This window comes from Mesocricetus auratus, unplaced genomic scaffold (assembly GCF_017639785.1).
Source record: "Mesocricetus auratus isolate SY011 unplaced genomic scaffold, BCM_Maur_2.0 Super-Scaffold_100003, whole genome shotgun sequence".
Taxonomy (NCBI): Eukaryota; Metazoa; Chordata; class Mammalia; order Rodentia; family Cricetidae; genus Mesocricetus; species Mesocricetus auratus.
This window is the reverse complement of record NW_024429188.1, coordinates 119,548,305-119,568,881: the sequence shown is the minus strand read 5'-3', so window position 1 is coordinate 119,568,881 and position 20,577 is coordinate 119,548,305. Positions and strand designations below refer to the sequence as shown.

The 20,577-nt window shown below is 40.0% G+C and overlaps 1 protein-coding gene across 3 annotated transcripts in view; it reads left to right on the top strand.

The window, feature by feature from the left end:
• Nucleotides 1-20,577, top strand: part of F8 (coagulation factor VIII) — a 146,745-nt gene that overhangs the window by 108,295 nt on the left and 17,873 nt on the right. For all 3 annotated transcript variants that reach the window (XM_040743928.1, XM_040743927.1, XM_040743926.1), the window contains 3 exons: nt 1,151-1,267; nt 1,667-1,738; nt 4,791-4,876. In XM_040743928.1, the coding sequence (XP_040599862.1) occupies nt 1,151-1,267; nt 1,667-1,738; nt 4,791-4,876 (275 nt within the window). The remainder of the gene's footprint in view (nt 1-1,150; nt 1,268-1,666; nt 1,739-4,790; nt 4,877-20,577) is intronic.

Here is a 20,577-nt window from a genome sequence, read left to right as displayed (position 1 = left end):
CATATTATATCTTATAAATGCCTAGCCTTAGGTTGCCATGTTTCTAGCCAGCTTTTCTTAAATTAACCTGGCTACCTTTTGCTTCTGGACTTTTACATTTCTCTTTCTTCTATAAATTTTACTTTCACGCTTATTCTGTGGCTGGCTGGGTGGCTGGCCCCTGATGTCCTCCTCTCCTTGTTATATTCTGCTCTTTCTCTTCCCAGATTTCTCATCCTATTTTTTCTCTCTGCTTGCCAGCCCCACATATTTCTCTCTCCTGCCTTGCTATTAGACATTCAACACTTTATTAGACCAATCAGGTGTTTTTGACAGGCAAAGTAACACAACTTCACAGAGTTAAACAAATGCAACCTAAACAAAAGCAATGCATCTTTGCAACATTAAAACAAATGTTCCACAGCATCAACAATTATAGCACACCTTAATATTCCACACATTTTCTTGATTGCTAATTAATAGGGCAAGACCCAACACACTGGGAGTGGTGCTACTCCTGGGCAGATGGTCCTGGGTGACATAGGAAAACAAACTGAGTAAGCCATGAGGGATAATGTTCCTCTGTGGTCTTTGATGCATGCAGTTTCAACCCTGACTTCCTCACAGTAATAGATGGCTAAATGGAAGCATAAGTTGAAATAAGCCCTCTCCAAATTGTTTTTGGTCATGACACTTTTCACAGCAATAGAAACCTAAGATAAAGTGGGATGTAAATCTTCCTTCAAAGGAAGAGATATGCCCCATTCTCCATTCTGTCTATTCTTTCTAACTGGAATACAGACCTAGAACATGTGTGGTAGACATATTTGATCCCAAAGGTTAAGTCAACGTCACTGAAGACAACATATGCCTTACACCTTATTGAGGAACTATTAGCAGAAGATAGATACTGGGAAAGAAAACTCATTCTTTTTTGAGGGTGCTCCTACTGTTCAGTTTCCCATTCTCTAGTGGATGGCTACATACTCGTGTACATATGGGCAACACTAATTGGACTTAATGGGTTATTGTCAAACAAACAAAACTAAACCAAGAAAAAGGCAGAAAGGGCAGTAGCTAAAAATATCATAATATTCCACAACAAATAAGCCAATATATTTTATACCCATTTTTAAAGAAAAATCATTTTTGTTCCCTTTGATTTTAAAAGGAGTTTTTGAGACAGTGGAAATGCTACCATCCAAAGCTGGAATTTGGCGAGTAGAATGCCTTATTGGCGAGCACTTACAGGCTGGAATGAGCACTCTTTTTCTGGTATACAGCAAACGTGAGTAACTGTGGGTAGAAGCTATTTCTGTAGAACTTTCCTCCTGCTTGAAGTGGTGCCTTGGTCAATAAATAAATACAAGCTTGTATTATTATTAAAGTTAAATTGAATATTGTGGGTAGAAACCATCAGAATCCTCAAAGGAGATAGAAGTTTTGGACCCTTTGAATATGAATCCGTTTAACAAACTTGTGCTTAAACGGTCTTCAATTTCACAGTAGTAAATTCTGGAACTTAATTTTGATTCAATTACCAGCGATAACTTAAAAACTTCACATGGAAGAGTTTTGGGACATAACTTTAAACAAGTAAGAGAACTACCACTTACCTAAAAATATTATAATTCATCCTTGTTTTCATGGGTTCTGTGCCATTTCTAGCCTCTGTGTTTGATTTCAGAGTGCCAGATTCCTCTGGGAATGGCTTCTGGAAGCATCAAAGATTTTCAGATTACAGCTTCAGGACACTATGGTAAATACTATTAATTTTGCTATAAGAATCTGAGCTGATATTTTTTATTTCTGTTGGAGAGTTTCAAATACCTTGTAACAAAAACTTTAATTGATCTTAATAATAAAACCCAGAGTCAGATATAGGGGTTAATGCTGAAAGATCAGAGAAGCAAAGTGGCCAGCCACTAGAGAGTTGTTGCCTCTACCAATTCTCAGACCAAAGGGATGATCCTATCCTCAGAGTGCATCCTCAGACTGACTGCCTAGACTTCACCTGTTTCTATGAAACCTCATACTGCCTCTCTCTCTTGTCTTCTCCTGATTTATATTTCTCTCTATGCCCAGCCATATCACCCTGTCTCCACCTAATTCTTGCTGGAATAAAGGCATGTAATTCCAAGTGCTGGGTTCACCTTTGTGTGAGCTCTGTTTCTCCTTTATATATCTATTCAATCTCATGTAACCCAGAATGGCCTTGAACTCACAGAGATGCATCTGCCTCTGTCTCCTGAGTGCTGGAATTAAAGGCTTGCACCACCACCACCTGTCCTCTATGGATAACTAGTGTAGCTACTGAAATTAAAGGTATGTGCTACCACTGCCTGGCCTCTATGGCTAACTACTGTGACTAGCTTTGCACTCTGATCTTCAGGCAAGCTTTATTTGTTAGGTCATAAACAAAATATCACCACAATAACCAAGCTACTGCCTTCCATGTTTTTCTCTCTCTTTTTACATTACATAGATATAGAGATAGAAATAGAGAGATAGAGATAGAGATAGAGATAGATGGATGCTTTGCCTTCATATACATCTGAGCATCACTAGCATGCCTGGTGCTTGCAAAGGCCAAAAGGTGGCATAGAATACCCTGGAGCTGGCTGGAGAGACGGCTCAGCGGTTAAGAGCACTGACTGTTCTTCCAGAGGTCCTGAGTTCAATTCCTGGCAACCACATGGTGGCTCAAAACCACCTTGAATGAGATCTGGCACCCTCTGCTGGTATGCAGGCAGAAGGCTGTATACACAATAAATAAATAAAATATTTTAATTTTTTTTAAAAAACTGATTTCTCAAAAAAAAGAATACCCTGGAGTTGGAGTTACAAGTGTTTGTGAGCTGCCTTGTGGGTGCTGAGAATTGAACCTGGGTCATCTGGAAGAGCAACAATTGCTCTTAACTGCTGAGCAATCTCTTAAGCCCCCGCCATGTTTTTCTTAATTCTGCTCAGCAGATTCCTCTCAAGTCTGTATCCTTCTTTCCATTTTCTGTTGTGACCATATTAATTCAGGCCACTTTCGTTTCTTACCTGAACAATGGCACTAACTGCTTATATAGCCTCCCTACTTTAGTACTGCTCATGTGAGTTCATTCTACTGAGCATGGTAGGAAGCTACACTTTCTATGGAACAGTGCTAGTAAAGCTTGAATAGAGGCTATAGAAAATTCTCACACATTATTCTAGAATGAGCATTTACAGATCATTGTCTATAGGCCCATTGTCTATTTTCATATGTGAGTTAAGATAATTTTCCATTTTTAGTGTATCCAAAAGTATAGATTTCATTGTGACATTTTCTTTTTTGTTTTACTATTTGAATATAATGTAATTTGATTCTACTTACTTCTATTATACTCTCATGCTCCTCCTCCCACTATTCTAGTCTGTTTCCTCTTCCCAAATAGTTAACTTATCCATTGAAAATTTTATTATACTGCCACGCAGTGGTTGTACACACCTTTAATCCCAGCACTTGCCCGGCCCGTGGGGTCAGTCAACGGGGACCCTCAGGGAGACAGTGAGAATGGGGGGACAAGGGACTCAAGAGACAGAGACAAGACAGGATTCTGATCAAGTCTCCTTTATTGAAAGTACCTGCTTAAGTAAGGCAGGTAACAGAAGGGCGGGGGAGCAGAAGTTCTCCTTGTCAGGGTATGTTCCAAGGACACAAGTCTGCAGCTGGGGAAGTCTGGAGTGCAGGCCAGGGGTATGAGAGCCTGGACTGCAGGCCTTGCAAAATATGCTGTACAGGAAGATAAGCAGGCACAGAGAAATAGAAATTTAACTAAGTGTTAGTCTCTAAGGATACAGTATGAATATTAAGATGGCTTCTATTATGCTATCCCTATTTAGGGACCTCCACAAGCACTCAGGAGGCAGAGGCGGGTGGATCCCTGTGAGTTTGAGGCTAGTCTGGTCTATAGAACTAGTTCCAGGACAGCCAAGGCTAAACAATGAAACATTGTCTTGAAAAAAAATACTTATTTATGTTTATGTGTGTACATGCACGTCTGGGTGCACATGTAGAAGTCAGAAGACAGCCTACATGAGTCTTTTCTCTCCTGATATGTAGATCAGACTCAAGTCATCAACCTCAGTGGCAAGCACTTTTACTCTTTGAGGCATCTCACTGGCCCATCTTTTCCACTTTTAAATGACTTTTAAAATGTTTCATGACATGTTAAAGTTATAAAATTCAAGTTAAAATGTCCATAAAAGTCTTATACTGCAACACAGTCACATACATTCATTTATATAGCATCTATGGCTACAATGGCAGTTATGTAGTTAAAACAGAGACTATATAATCTATCACTATTAAAGTACTTGCCATCTATCCTTTGACATAAGAAGTTTGACAAACCTCTACTTTAAAGGAGAAAGAAAAATGTTTGAGTATTATTTAAGGAGATTCTGCATGGAAAGACTATTCTTTCCATTTTGTTTTTTACTATTTTTAATTTTCTGACTTTATAATAATAAATGTACATTATATGATAAAGAAATACTATAGTAACACTTGAAGATTTCATATATATATCTCAGTGGTAGAGTACTTGCCTAACACATGCAAGGGACCAGGTTCATTTTCTGGTACTGCCCCCCATAAAAATAGAATATGGGATATATAATATCAATACTGCCATACTACAAAACTTTTATGCTTTTCTCTATCTCTTCTACAACCAGGATTAAGCTTTCTCTAGATAATACTGTTGTTCCAAAGATTTTAAGATTAAATACAGTTGAATATATAATAATATAATCTCTGTCTTCTTTCTTGTACAAAGGTCAGTGGACCCCAAACCTGGCTAGACTTCATCATTCTGGATCAATCAATGCCTGGAGTACCAAGGAGCCCTTTTCTTGGATCAAGGTCAGAAAACTATGAGAAATATATCAACATTCAACAAGTTCAAAACATGATATATGCACTTTTATTCTGTAGTGCCTCCCGTAAAACATCTGTTAACTTTGAAGGAAACTGTAGAATAGAGTGACTTATTAATTTGTGCAAAAATATTCACAAATGAATACTTGGTGTGGTGGTTTCAATAATAATGACTCCCAATACGCCCATAGGGAATGCCACTATTAGGAACGTAGGTGTGGTCTCATTGAAGGAAGTGTGTCAATGGGGGCATGCTTTGAGGTCTTAGAGGCTCAAATGACATTCTCTTTCTGCTGCCTGTGGATCCAGATATAGAACTCTGAACTACCTCTTCAACACCATGTCTGCCTGCATACTACCATGTTTCCTGACATGACAATAATGAACTAAACCTCTGAACTATAAGTCAACCCCAATTAACTGTTGTCCTTTATAAGAGATTCTGTGATCATGGTGTGTCTTCACAGCAATAACACCCTAACTAAGACACTTAGGAATAGAATTGATTATACAGATGTGTCCCATTTCTTTCTACTTGGAATATAGCATCACAATTATTCTATAATTGAATTTACTACCTTTCAACACTATGTATTCTATATTCTATGATATATATCTCTACTTGAGTAGGTACCCCTGAGTCATCTGATGATCTTCTTTTTATACAAAATAAGTAGCTCAGTCCTTCTTCTTAAAAGCAAGTAAATTGTAGCTCCTTTTGTATAATTAAATCTGTCTTTTTTCAGGAAATTATGTCCCTTGGGTATTAGGAGGTAGATACTTAATATAGTCAAATATGTTAAAATAGATGGAGTAAACTAGATGGGCAAACTAGGCAGGTTAGCTCAACTATTTTAAATGCATGCAGTCTTTCAGCTTGTCTCACTTTGCTCTCATGTGCACCACAGATGAAAATCACATGTATTTTTTGCATTTTCTAGAAGCCATATTAAAATGAACATGAAATTTATATTTTTATTTTTAATCTTTGTGTGAGTGCATATGTGGTATGTATGCATTTATGTATATGTATGTGTACATTTATGCATAGTGCATGTGGAGCCCAGTGGTTAATGTCAGTTGTATTTGTCTGTTACTCTTCATGTTATTTTTACAAATATTTTATTAATTCTTTGAGAATTTTATATAATGTATTTTGAACATATTAACTTCCCCACAACTCCTTTCACAACCATGCTCTCCACTCTCCCTTAACACTATGTCCATTCAACAAAATAATGGTATTGAGAAAACTTGTCTGGAAAAAACAAAAAAATCACACATTTTTTTAAAAGAATATGGAACCCCACAAAAATTTCACCAGGACTGTGACAACACCATTAAGCTGAACAATCCCAACTAAAGTTCGACTTTGGACTACAAACTGCTCAGAACAATTTTGAGGTGGCCAGCAGAGTTGATCCAATCTCACAGACACTGGTCAGAACAATTTCCAGGTGGCAGCTGAGATGATAAAATCTCATCAACACTGCTCAGAACAATTTTGAGCAGGCTAACTGAGATGATCCAATCTCACAGACTACTCTACCCATGATTAGAGACAAGCCCTACACTTTCCTATTATGCAAAGACTGGACAAAAAAAATACAGCTTGAAAGTTAACCCAAATTTTTTTTTCAGAATGTGCTATAAATGTCATTGCCCTCAGACAGCTGGAAGTAACTTGTTTTTCCTTTAGAACACAATTCTTTTTAATAAAATAACTATCTCCCAATAAAAGCACCAGAAGCTATACCCAGAACCCAGGCAAAATAAGCTCACAGTCCTCAAGACTAGTTTTTCTTTAACCAAAGGCTGGATGAAGTCTGGCCCCTCTGTCTTTAACGTTTCATTTCCCCTCCTTTCGGTTACTCGCTTCTCCCTCTGCACGTAAGCATGTTAAAGCACAGAGATGTGACCCTGCCTCCTGACAGCGTCTAAGCATGAAGCAGTGGCTTAGGTGCTGGAAAGACAGCTTGGTGCTGAAGAGTACCGGCTGCTCTTGCAGAGGACCTGGATTCAGTAACTAAGAATCCTGTGGACATTCACAACCATCTGTGATTTCAGTAATACAGAATCTGACGTGCTCATCTGACCTCAGCAGGCATCAAGCATGCATGTGGTGTACGTGCATACATACAAGACAAATGTTCACACACATGAAATAAATCTAAATTTTTTGAAATGACTACGATTTTCTTTACCACTAACCTGGTCAAGATCAAGACCTTGGAAATAATAAATACTTTTCAAAAGAGAAGTGCAGAAACCAGAGGAGGCAGGGAGTCCAGGGAAGCAGCTGTTCCTGTGGCAGCATCAGGTAAACAGGCCGGCTTTCCCGCCTGTGTTCCAGTGCCTGAGGATCGCCTGGGAACTGCACAGAGCTCCCAATCCCTGCGGGAGCCAAGCACCCCAGACTCCAGGTCTTCTCTCCCACCAACGAGACCAGGAAACCAGAGGAGCCAGGGAGACCAGGGGAGTAGTTGTTCCGGATCAGGTACAACAGGACCCAGCATAGGGTCCAGGGGACCAGGTAGGAGGCTAAGCGCCCCAGATTCCTGTTCTTCTTTTCCACCCATGGGACCAGAACGAGGACAAGGAATAGAAGAACCACCAGATTATTGGACTTGCTAGCACCCACCAAAAGGGAACTCTGGTCCCCTAACCACCAGAGCAGTAAGGGGCTCTTTCTGCACCCACTAGAAGAGATGCGAAAGAGACAATACAAAAACACACTCAGCAACAGAAAAACAAATATGACACCGCCAGATTCTAGAGACTCCACACCAGCAAGACTCCAACATTCTAATGCAAACGAAGCAGAAGAGAACGACCTTAAAACCACTTTCATGAAAATGATAGAGGCCCTAAAAGAGGATATAGGAAAATCCCTCAAAGAAATGGAAGAAAAAACAAACCAAAAAATGCAAGAAATGGAAGAAAAAACAATCCAAAAATTGCAAGAATTGGAAGAAGAAACATACCAAAAAAGGCAGGAAATGGAAGAAGAAACAAAGCAAAAAACGCAAGAAATGGTACAAAAAACAAAGCAAAAAATGAAAGAAATGGAAGAAGAAACAAAGCAAAAAATTCAAGAATTGGAACAAAAACCAAACCAAAATATGCAAGAAATGGAAGAAAAAACAAACCAAAAACTTCATAAAAGGCAACAAATGGACGAAAAGATAAACCGTAAATTGCAAGAAGCAATGCAAACACTGCAAGGGTTGAAAACTGAAATAGAGACAATAAAAAACACAATCTAAAGAAAGGCAGAAAATAGAAAAGCTGGGCAAACAGTCAGGTACTACCAATACAAGCATTACCAACAGAATAGAAGAGATGGAAGAGAGAATCTCAAGTGTTGAAGATACACTAGGAGAAATGGATTCATCAACCAAAGAAAACCTTAAGTCCAACAAATCCTTAACACAAAACATCCAGGAAATATGGGACACCATGAAAAGACCAAACCTAAGAATAATAGGTATAGAAGAAGGAGAATAAAACCACCTCAAAGGGGCAGAAAACATATTCAACAAAATCAGAGAAGAAAACTTTCCAACGTTAAGAAAAAAAAAGCCAATGATGGTACAAGAAGCCTACAGCACACCAAATAGAGTGGACCACAAATAAAATCCCCTCGACACATAATAATCAAGACCCCAAACATACAGAATAAAGAAAGAATATTAACAGCAGCTAAGGAAAAAGGTCAAGTAACATATAAAAGCAGACCTATCAGAATTACACCTGACTTCTCCATGGAAACTCTGAAAGCCATAAGGTCCTGGATAGATATTCTACCTACACTAAGAGACCATGGATGCCAGCCCAGACTACTATACCCGGCAAAGCTCTCAATCACTATAGACAGAGAAAACAAGATATTCCATGACAAAACTAGATTCAAGCAATACGTATCCACTAAGGCAGCCCTACAGAAAATTCTGGAAGGAAAACTCCAACCCAAGGAAGCTAACTACAACCAGAAAAACATAGGCATTAGAGAATCCCTCTCTACCAACAGCCAAAAGAACAAAGGGGTGAAATTCCACACATAATTCCAACAACAACCATTGCAAATCGAAGAAGAATGAGCAATCAATGGTCATTAATATCCCTCAGCATTAATGGCCTTAACTCACCCATAAAAAGACACAGACTAGCAGAATGGATTCGAAGACAGAACCCTTCCTTCTGCTGCATACAAGAAACACACCTCACCCTCAAAGACAGACATTACCTGAGAGTTAAAGGTTGGGAAAAAATTTTTCAATCAAATGGACCCAAGAAACAAGCAGGGGTAGCAATCCTAACATCTAACAAACTAGACTTTAAAATAAAATCAATCAAAAGAGATGAAGGAGGTCACTACATACTCATCACAGGTGAAACCCACCAAGATGAAGTGTCTATCCTGAACATCTATGCCCCAAATACAAATGCATCCACATTCGTTAAAGAAACATTATTAGAACTTAAATCTCATCTAAAGCCCCACACAGTTATAGTGGGAGATTTCAACACACCACTCTCACCACTAGACAGGAATACCAGACAGAAACTCAACAAAGAAGCAAAGGGTCTAATAGAAGTAATGACACAACTGGGATTAACAGACATCTATAGAACATTTCATCCACATAACAAAGAATATACCTTCTTCTCAGCACCACATGGAACCTTCTCAAAAATCGACCACATACTTGGCAACATATCAAACCTCAGCAGCTACAAAAAAATTGGAATAACTCCATGCATCTTATCAGACCACCATGCTTTAAAATTAGAATTCAACAACAACACAAATTGCAGAAAACCTACAAACTCATGGAAATTGAATAATGCTCAACTGCACCATCCCTGGGTCAAAGAGGAAATAAAAAAGAAATTAAAGACTTCCTTGAATTCAAAGAGAATGAAGACACAACATACCCAAACCTATGGGACACTTTGAAAGCAGTGCTACGGGGGAAGTTCATAGCACTAAGTGCCCACATGAAGAAACTGGAGAACAGTTATACTAGAGAATTAACAGCACAGCTGAAAGCTCTAGAACACAAAGAAGCAAACTCCCCCGGGAGGAGTAGACGCCAGGAAATAACCAATTTGAGGGCTGAAATCAATAAAGTAGAAACTAGGAAAACAATACAAAGAATCAATGCAATGAAGAGTTGGTTCTTTGAGAAAATCAACAAGATAGACAAACCGTTGTCCAAACTTACCAAACAGCAGAAAGTGAACATGCAAATTAACAAAATCAGAAATAAAAAGGGGGACATAACAACAGACTCTGAGGAAATCCAGAGAATCATTAGGCCGTACTTTGAAAACCTGTACTTCACAATTCAAAAATGTAAAGGAAATGGACGACTTCCTGGACAACTATCACTTGCCAAAACTAAATCAAGAACAGATAAGCAATTTAAATAAACCTATAACCACTATGGAAATAGAAGCAGTCATCAAAAGTCTCCCAACCAAAAAAAGTCCAGGTCCAGATGGCCTCAGTGCAGAATTCTACCAGAAATTCAAAGAACAGCTTATACCAATTCTTCTCAAAGTATTCCACACAATAGAAGTAGAAGGGTCTTTGCCAAACTCTTTCTATGAGGCTTCAATAACCTTGATCCCCAAGCCACACAAAGATACAACTAAGAAAGAGAACTTCAGACCAATATCCCTCATGAACATTGATGCAAAAATACTCAATAAAATACTGGCAAATCGGATCCAAGAACACATCGAAACAATCATTCACCATGATCAAGTATGTTTCATCCCAGGGATGCAGGGATGGTTCAACATACGAAAATCCATCAACGTAATCCACCATATAAACAAGCTGAAAAACAAAAATCACATGATCATCTCACTAGATGCTGCAAAAGCCTTTGACAAAATCCAACACCCCTTCATGATAAAGGTCTTGGAGAGATGTGGGATAACAGGGACTTACTTAAACATAATCAAAGCTATATACAGTAAACCACCAGCCAACATCAAACTAAATGGACAGAAACTCAATGCAATTCCTCTAAAATCAGGAACAAAACAAGGCTGTCCACTCTCTCCATACCTTTTCAACATGGTACTTGAAGTTCTAGCCAGAGCCATATGACAACAAAGGGGGATCAAGGAGATACAAATTGGGAAGGAAGAGGTCAAGCTTTCACTGTTTGCAGATGATATGATAGTTTACATCAATGACCCAAAGAACTCTACCAGGGAACTCTTACAGCTGATTAATACCTTCAGCAAAGGGGCAGGTTACAAGATCAACTCAAGAAAATCAGTAGCCCTACTATATACAGATGATAAAAGGGCTGAAAAAGAAATCAGAGAAACACCACCCTTTACAATTGCTACAAACAACATAATATACCTTTGGGTAATGCTAACCAAACAAGTGAAAGACCTGTATCACAAGAACTTTGAATCTTTAAAAAAAGAAATTAAAGAAGCCCTCAGAAAACGGAAAGATCTCCCATGCTCTTGGATAGGTAGGATCAATGTAGTAAAAATGGCAATCCTGCCAAAAGCAATCTACAGATTCAATGCAATCCCCATTAAAATCCCAGCACAATTCTTCACAGACCTTGAATGAACAATAACCAATTTTGAGTGGAAAAACAAAAGACCCAGGATAGCCAAAACAACCCTGTTCAACAAGGCAAAGTCCGGAGGCATCACCATCCCTGACCTCAAGCTCTATGATAGAGCTATAGTCCTGAAAACAGCTTGGTATTGGCACAAAAATAGACAGGTAGACCAATGGAATCGAATTGAAAACCCGGATATTAACCCACACACGTACGAACATCTGATCTTTGACAAACAAGCTAAAAATATACAATGGAATAAAGAAAGCATCTTCAACAAATAGTGCTGGCATAACTGGAGGCTGGCATGTAGAAGAATGTGGATTGATCCATGTTTATTGCCATGCACAAAACTTAAGTCCAAATGGATCAAAGACCTCAACATAAATCCAGCCACACTGAACCTCTTAGAAGAGAAAGTGGGTGGTACCCTTGAACGAATTGGTACAGGAGACAGCTTCCTGAACATAACATCAGTAGCACAGACAGTGAGATCAACAATTAATAAATGGGACCTCCTGAAACTGAGAAGCTTCTGTAAGGCAAAGGACACAGTCAGCAAGACAAAAAAAGGCAGCCCACAGAATGGGAAAAAAATATTCACTAATCCCATATCTGACAGAGGGTTGATCTCCAAAATTTACAAAGAACTCAAGAAGCAAGTCTCCAAAACATCAAAGGACCCAAATCAAAAAGTGGGCTGCAGAACTAAATAGAGAGTTTTCAATAAAGGGGTCTAAAATGGCTGAGAGGCACTTGAGAAAGTGCTCAGCATCCTTAGCCATCCGGGAAATGCAAATCAAAACAACTCTGAGATACCATCTCACTCCTGTCAGAATGGCTAAAATCAAAAACACCAATGACAATTTATGCTGGAGAGGATGTGGTGAAAGGGGGACCCTCCTCCATTGCTGGTGGGAGTGCCAACTGGTTCAGCCACTTTGGAAATCAGTATGGAGATTCCTCAGAAAAATGGGAATAAACCTACCACAAGACCCAGCAACTCCACTCTTAGGCATATATCCAAAAGATGCCCATTCATACAACAAAGATATCTGTTCCACTATGTTCATAGCAGCATTATTTGTAATAGCCAGAACTTGCAAGCAACTTAGATGTCTCTCAGCCAAAGAGTGGATAGAGAAAATGTACATTTACACAATGGAGTACTATTCAGCAGAAAAAAACAATGGAATCCTGAGATTCACAGGCAAATGGATGACACTAGAAGAAACCATCCTGAGTGAGGTAACCCAGTCACAAAAAGAGAAACATGGCATGTACTCTCTCATATATGGATTTTAGACATAGATCTGGGGAGTGCCAGCCTACAATCCCATGACCAGAGAGTCTGGGAAACAGAAACTTCATTTAGTGGCTGATCGAAAAAGAGGCAGACTCCCTCGGTTAAGTACTGAGCTGAACTCAAGAAAGCCAGTAACAGAGAGGGAGGACTGATGACCAAAGGGATTAAGACTGGGTTGGTTTAACCCCCAGAAACAGCTAACCTGACAAGGGTTAACTCTTGAATCCCAGGCATCAGCCTGGGAATCCAGCATGGGACTGATCAAGACCCCCTGAATGTGGTTGTCAGTGAGGAGGCCTAGGTAATCTATTGAGCCTTGGGCAGCAGATCAGTACCCATCCCGATTATACACATGGACTTTGGACACCCATCCAACAATGTGAGGTGCACTCTCACCCTGAACTCTTGGGGAAGGGTCTAGGCCCTGCCGTATATGAAATGACAGACTATGGACACCCCCATGGAGGGCCTCACCCTCTCTGGGGAAATGAGGGGATAATGGGGGAGTTGAGGGGAGGGCACAGGAGGAGGGGAGGGAATGGGAGAGGGACCTGGAACTGACTTGTGAAGCAACCTTGTTTCTTATCTAAATTTAAACTGAAAAATAAATTTCAAAAAAGAAAAAAAAAAGAGACGTGCACATGACAGGCAATATCGCCTATGTCTCTATGCCATAATTACAGGTTGAAATCACCTTAAAATGCTTTTTCACACACACACACACACACACACACAGGGTGTGACCCCCCCAATAGAACTTTCTGCATAAAATAAGTACAATAAATGTAAAAGTGAAGTAGTTACCGATTTTGCTACTACTCAGGTGCCTTCAGGAATTCTAAGAGGCTGACTGAGTTTTACCCCATGATGTTTCAGACTCAAAACAACCTGAAAACAATGGCCACAAACAGACATGAGATAATTACATGAAATTTGAGTGCATTCTTGGTACAACAAAGTTGAAGATTCATATAGCTACGTTTTTGAGTTGTAACAAAGGCATAAGTGACCTAGGAAAGGACATTTGCTATGCAGACATAGGTTCAAGACATAAAGAACAGAGCAGGGCCAACTGAGGAAGTCCTTATTTTCTGAAGGTCCTGATTAACCTGTTGAGAAAGTGGGCAGGGCTTTCTTTCCTTTCTTACGTAACCTCGTGGAGCTTATCATAGTTGATGAATTTCTTTTTGTATATATAATTTTTATTTTTAAATTTAAATTGGAAACAAGGTTGCTTCACAAGTCAGTTCCAGGTCCCTCTCCCTTTTTCTCCCCTCCTCCCCTGCCCTCCCCCCAACCCTCCCATTATCCCCTCATTTCCCCAGGGAGGGTGAGGCCCTCCATGGGGGTGTCCATAGTCTGTCATTTCATACAGGGCAGGGCCTAGACCCTCCCCCAAGAGTTCAGGGTGAGAGTGCACCTCACATTGTTGGATGGGAGTCCAAAGTCCGTGTGTATACTCGGGATGAGTACTGATCTACTGCCCAAGGCTCAATAGATTACCACCTTTATATGGAAAAATAAAAGATGCAGGATAGCCAAAACAACCCTGTACAATAAAGGAACTTCTGGAGGTATCACCATCCCTGACTTCAAGCTCTTCTATAGAGCTCTAGTCCTGAAAACAGCTTGGTATTGGCACAAAAATAGTCAGGTTGACCAATGGAATCTAATAAAAAACCCTGATATTAACCCACACACCTATGAACACCTGATTTTTGACAAAGAAACTTAAATTATACAATGGAAAAAAAGAAAGTATCTTCAACAAATGGTGCTGGCATAACTGGATATTGGCATGTAGAAGACTGCAGATAGATCCATGTCTATCACCATGCACAAAACTTAAGTCCGAATGGATGAGACTTCAACATAAATCCAGCCACACTGAACCTCGAAATTAATTGGTTAAAAATGTTGTACATATGTATCTAATCTTGTTCAAGGCATTGTACCTATATAGTTCATTTGTCAATGTAATGCAGATTTCTAATTATTAAAATTTATTATTACCAGCTATATAAGATAGATAATAAGGAAATGCAGGTGAGTAACTAGTCACCTATTACAATCGAACATGTAATCACATTAGGTATGTTTTCAAAGTCAAACAGATATATATTTTAGATAGATACATCATCTTCAAACAATTCAGAGATCTGTAGAATATGGCATTTAAAATGTTTTAATAACATAGATTTTTATGACAACAAGACATGTCTGCTTCTGGCGGCACCAATCTACTTCAGAAAAGATGATGAGCATCAAAGAAACTTACATGGAGTTTACTTTCTTTGTGGCAAAGATAAGCCCCTGGGCAAGAAAGTGCCCTTGCCTCAACTGCTAACAGTATGCTGTCCAAATTGGATAAGCAGGACATTATAGTGTGACTAAAAACCTTGCCAAGGCAAGACGGGACAGCCTTCAGAAAATCCTGCTTCACAGAAGTCTGTCAGAGATGCTAGGTCTATAGGCCAAAGATGGATGTACCAACATTGCAGAGGAATCTTCGGTGACTGTCCAGGCAATCAGCTGTTTCTGTCATTTCTCACATTTTTTGGAAGTGGCTTGCTTGCACTTCCTGTTTACTCAGTTAATATTATTTCCTTCTTGGGTCTCTGAGAAAATTGAAGAGTAGACAGTTATAGTTATAGGTTTTCATTGTTTACCAGACTCAGAAAAGAAACTCACTAAAAGATGTGTAAAGTATAAAAGCTTGAGAGACATTAAAAATAATTGATAATGCAAATTAGAATAGAAAATAAATTACATGGAAAGCCTGCGTAAAACCAAACTAGACTACCTTAATATAGGGGATAATGGTGCAGCTGGGGCATTATATTAGGCTCCTACCCTCCAATCCTTCCAGCCCCCCATCTCTTCTCCCCCAGATCCACTCCTCCTATGTTTCCTTCATAAACAATTGGGCCTCCCAGGGATAGCAACCAAACATAGCATAACAAGATGTAGTAAGACTAGGCACAAACCCTCATGATAAGGCTGGATGAGGCAACCAAGTAGGAGGAAAATGGTCCCCAGAGCAGGCAAAAGAATCAGAGATACCCCCTCTCCTACTATTAGGAATCCCACAAACAACCCAAGCTAAACAACCACAGTGTGTATGCAGAGGACCTTTGCAAACCCATTCAGGCTCTGTGATTGCAACTTAAGTTTCTGTGAGCCCCTATGAACCATGCTTAGTTGATTCTGTGGACTGTGTTTATCTGATATCTTTGACCCCTCTAGCTCCTACAATCCTTCTTTCCCATCTTCCACAGAGTTTCCTGAGATCTGCCTAATGTTTAGGTATGGATGTCTGCAACTGATCCCATCAGCTGCTGGAGGAAGCTCTCTGATAATAATTGGACTAGGAACTGGTCTATAAGTATAGCAGAATATTGTTAGGAATCATGTCCTTTTTATTTTTTTATGTTTTCGTAGGTCATTTTTGGTTCTACTCTAGGTCACTGGAATCATCAGCTATCCTGGCTATCCAAGCATTGTCAGGCATGGGCTCCCTCTTGTGGCTTGGGTCTCAAGTAAAACCAGTCAAAGGTTGGCCACTCTCGCATGCTTTGAGCAACCAATTGCCTCAACACATCTTGCAGGCTAGACAGGTGTGGGTTGAAGGTTTTGTGGCTAGGTTGGTGCCCTGGTCCCACCACAGAGAGCCTTGGCAGGTTACCTAAGATGGCCAGTTCAGGCTCCATATCCTCCATTACTAGGAGTCTTTAGTATGGTCACCCTCATAAGCTTTGAGAAGTTTCCACGGCACTATGTTTAAAGCTTCTATCTTAGTTAGGATTTTTATTGCTTAGACAAAACACATGACTGAAAAACAAGTGGAGGAAAGGGTTTATTTGGCTTACACTTCCAGATCATAGCCCATCATTTGGAAGAAGTCAGGCTAGGAAATCAAGCAGGCCAGGAACCTGGAGGCTGGAGTTGACTGATGCAGAAGTCATGGAGGGGTGCTGCTTACTACCTTGCTCCATATGGCTTGCTCAGCCTGCTTTCCTATAGAAGCCAGGACCACCAACTCAGGGATGGTACCACCATCATGGACTAGACCCTCTCCCATCCATCACTAAGTGAGAAATCATCTTAAAGCTAGATCTCATAGAGGCATTTCCTCAACTGGGACTCTTTCCGCACTGATGAATCTAGCTTGTGTCAAGTTGACACATAAAATCAGCCAATACAGCTCCCACAGTCTCAACACTGTTAAAAATCCACAATTCAAAGTCTCTTCTGAGACTCAAAGCAATCTCTTAACAGTAACCCCTGTAAAAACAAAACCCAAAAAGCAGATCAGGTACTTCCAATGTACAATAGTACAGAATATGCATTACAATTCCAAAAGGGAAGAAAGAGAAGACATTGTCTTAGTTAGGGTTACCATTACTGTGATGACACACCATGACCAAAGTAACTTGGTGGGGAAAGGGTTTATTTGACTAGACTTCCATAGCACTATTCATCATCAAAGGAAATCAGGACAGGAACTCAAACAGGGCAGGAACTTGGGGACAGGAACTGATGTAGAGGCTGTAGGGGGTGCTGCTTACTAGTTTGTTTGATATGCCTTGTTTGGCCTGTTTCTTATAAAAGCCAGAACCACCAACCCAGGGTTGGAACCACCCCTAATAGGATGGGCCCTACCACATCAAGTACTAATTAAGAAAATGTCATACAGGTTTGTGTATAGCCCAATCATTCATATATATCCCAGCCAGTTTTCCCTCCCTCCTGACTGAAGCATTCTCTTTCTTTTTAAAAAATGTTTTATGCAGAGTAAACACTAGAAATGTTCTTTTAATGAATGGCTATATGAATGTTACAATAAACAAAAGAAGATGGTCATTAAACAAAAAAGTCAAGTGATCATAGCATGTCTTTTGTCTTAGTCAGTATTCTGTTGCTATGAAGAGACAACATGACCACTGCAACTCTTATAAAGGAAAAATTTAATTGGGCTAGCTTACAGTTTCAGAGGTTTAGTGCATTTTATGATCATGGGGGAAGCATGATAGCATGCAAGCAGACATGGGACTGGAAGAGGAGCTGAGAGTTCTACAAGTGGATCCAGGATGGCATTTAAGGTAGTAATCAATCTCATTATAGGAGAAGTTGCCTGCAAATTTCAATCTGTTATTGTTTTTTACCATTGAATAGTACTCCATTGTGTAAATGTATCACATTTTCTTTATCCATTCTTTGGTTGAGGGTCATCTAGGTTGTTTCTCGCTATTACAAATAATGCTTCTATGAATATAGTTGAACAGATGTCCTTGTGGGTATATGTCTAAGAGTGACATTGCTAGGTCTTGAGGTAGATTCACTTTCAGTTTTCTGTTAAACCGCCACACTGATTTCCAAAGCAGCTATACAAGTTTGCATTCCCACCAGCAATGGAAGAGTGTTCCCTTTATTCCAGATCCTCTCCAGCATAAGCTGTCATCAGTGTTTTTGATTCTAGCCATTCAGACAGGTGTAAGAGGGTTTCTTTTTTTGGATTTGTTTTTCTGAGCTGAGTAATCTTTTTTTCCATATTTTTTAATCATTTTTTATTTTAATTTTAAATAGCTTGTTTCACATGTCAATCCCAGTTCCCTCTCCCTCCCCTCCTCCCGCACTCCCCTTCCACCCTCCCTCCCACCCTATTGCCAAATCCCTCCACATAGGGGATGTCTAAAGTCTATCATTTCACTCTTGGTAGGGTCAAGGCACTCCCCTAAGAGTCCAGGCTGAGAGAGCATCTCTCTTTGTGCCATAGGCACATGAAGACAGATTGTATACCAGGGATAGACACTGATCCACAGCTCAGAGCCCCATAGGTTGCCCAGGCCTTCTCACTGACACTCACATTTGGGGGGTCCAGATCAGTCCCATTCTGGCCTCCCCACTGTCGGTCTGGGGTCCAAGAGCACTCCCTGTTCAGATCAGCTGTCTCTGCTGGTTTTGCCAGCCCATTCCTTGCCAATTTGCTCATCACTCCTCTCTCTCTGTCACTGGGTTCCTTGGGTTCAGTTCATTGCTTAGTTGTGTGTTTGCCTCTGCTTCCATCAGTCCCAGGATGAAGGCTCCCGGATAGTTATAGACATCAAGTTCATTATCAGGAATGGGCATTCGAGGTGGTCCTTCCACTATTGCTTAGCTTGCCAATTGATGTTATACCTTTGGATCACTCGAGGTCACTCTGGTGCCTGATCTGTCTTCGATCCTATGATTCCCTCTTCCCCCTATTTTACCCCCACCCCCTCAACTTCCTGTTCCCCCATGACCAACTCCCTTCCTCTTTACCCCCTCTACTCTTCCCAGGTCCCACTACCCCCCTCGCCCTGTTCCCCATCCATTCAGAGGATCTTGTCTCCATCCTCTTCTCTTGGGTACTATGCATATATGCATATCTTTTAGGTTCTTTCCTGTTTCCCAGACTCTCTATCTGTGGAAGTGCAGACTGGCACTATCCTGATCCATATTTAAAATCCATATATGAGTGAGTACATACCATGTTTGTCTTTTTGCGACTGGGTTACCTCACTCAGGATGGTTTCTTCCAGTGCTATCCATTTCCCTGCGAATTTCAAGATTCCATTGTTTTTTTCTGCTGAGTAATACTCCATTGTGTAAATGTACCACATTTTCTCTATCCACTCTTCAGTTGAGGGGCATCTAGGTTGCTTCCAGGTTCTGGCTATTACAAACAATGCTGCTATGAACATAGTGGAGCAGATGCCCTTGTTGTATGAACCTGCCTCATTTGGATAAATGCCTAAGAGTGGAATTGCTGGGTCTAGTGGTAGATTAATTCCCATTTTCCTGAGGAATCTCCATACTGATTTCCAAAGAGGCTGTATGAGTCGGCATTCCCACCAGCAATGGAGGAGTGATCCTCTCTCTCCACATCCTCTCCAGCATAAATTGTCTTCGGTGTTTTTGATTCTAGCCATTCTGACAGGAGTAAGATGGTATCTCAGAGTTGTTTTGATTTGCATTTCCCTGATGGCTAAAGATGTTGAGCACTTTCTTAAGTGTCTCTTGGCCATTTTAGCCTCCTCTACTGAGAATTCTCTATTTAGCTCTGTACCCCACCTTTCAAGTGGATCCTTTGGTGTTTTGGAGACTTGTTTCTTGAGTTCTTTGTAAATTTTGGAGATTAGCCCTCTGTCAGATGTAGGGTTAGTGAATATCTTTTCCCATTCTGTGGCCTGCCTTTTTGTCTTTTTGATTGTGTCCTTTGCCTTACAAAAGCTTTTTAGTTTCAGAAGGTCCCATTTGTTAATTGTTGATCTCAGTGCCTGTGCCACTTTTTCCATATTTTTTATTTAATGTTACGCATGTCACTTTCAGGGTTTCTTAAAGTTGTTTTGATTTGTATTTCTCTGATGACTAAAGATGTTGAGCAGTTCCTTAAATGTCTTTAAGCCATTTGAGTTTCTTCTGTTGAAAATTATCTGTTCATATCTGTACCCCACTTTTTAATTGGATTATTTGGTATTTTGATGTCTAGTTTCTTGAGTTATTTATATATTTTGGAGATCAGCCCTCTGTCAGATGTGGGATTAGTGAAGATGTTTTCCCATTCTGTAGGCTGTCATTTTGTCTTCTTGACAATGTCCTTTGCCTCACAAAAGCTTCTCAGTTTTAGTAGGTCCCACTTATTCGTTGATGCTCTCAGTGTCTGTACTATTGGTAATATATTTTTAGGAAGTTGTCTCCTGTGCCAATCCATTCATGGCTACTTTCCTACTTTCTCTGAGGCTCAGTGTGGA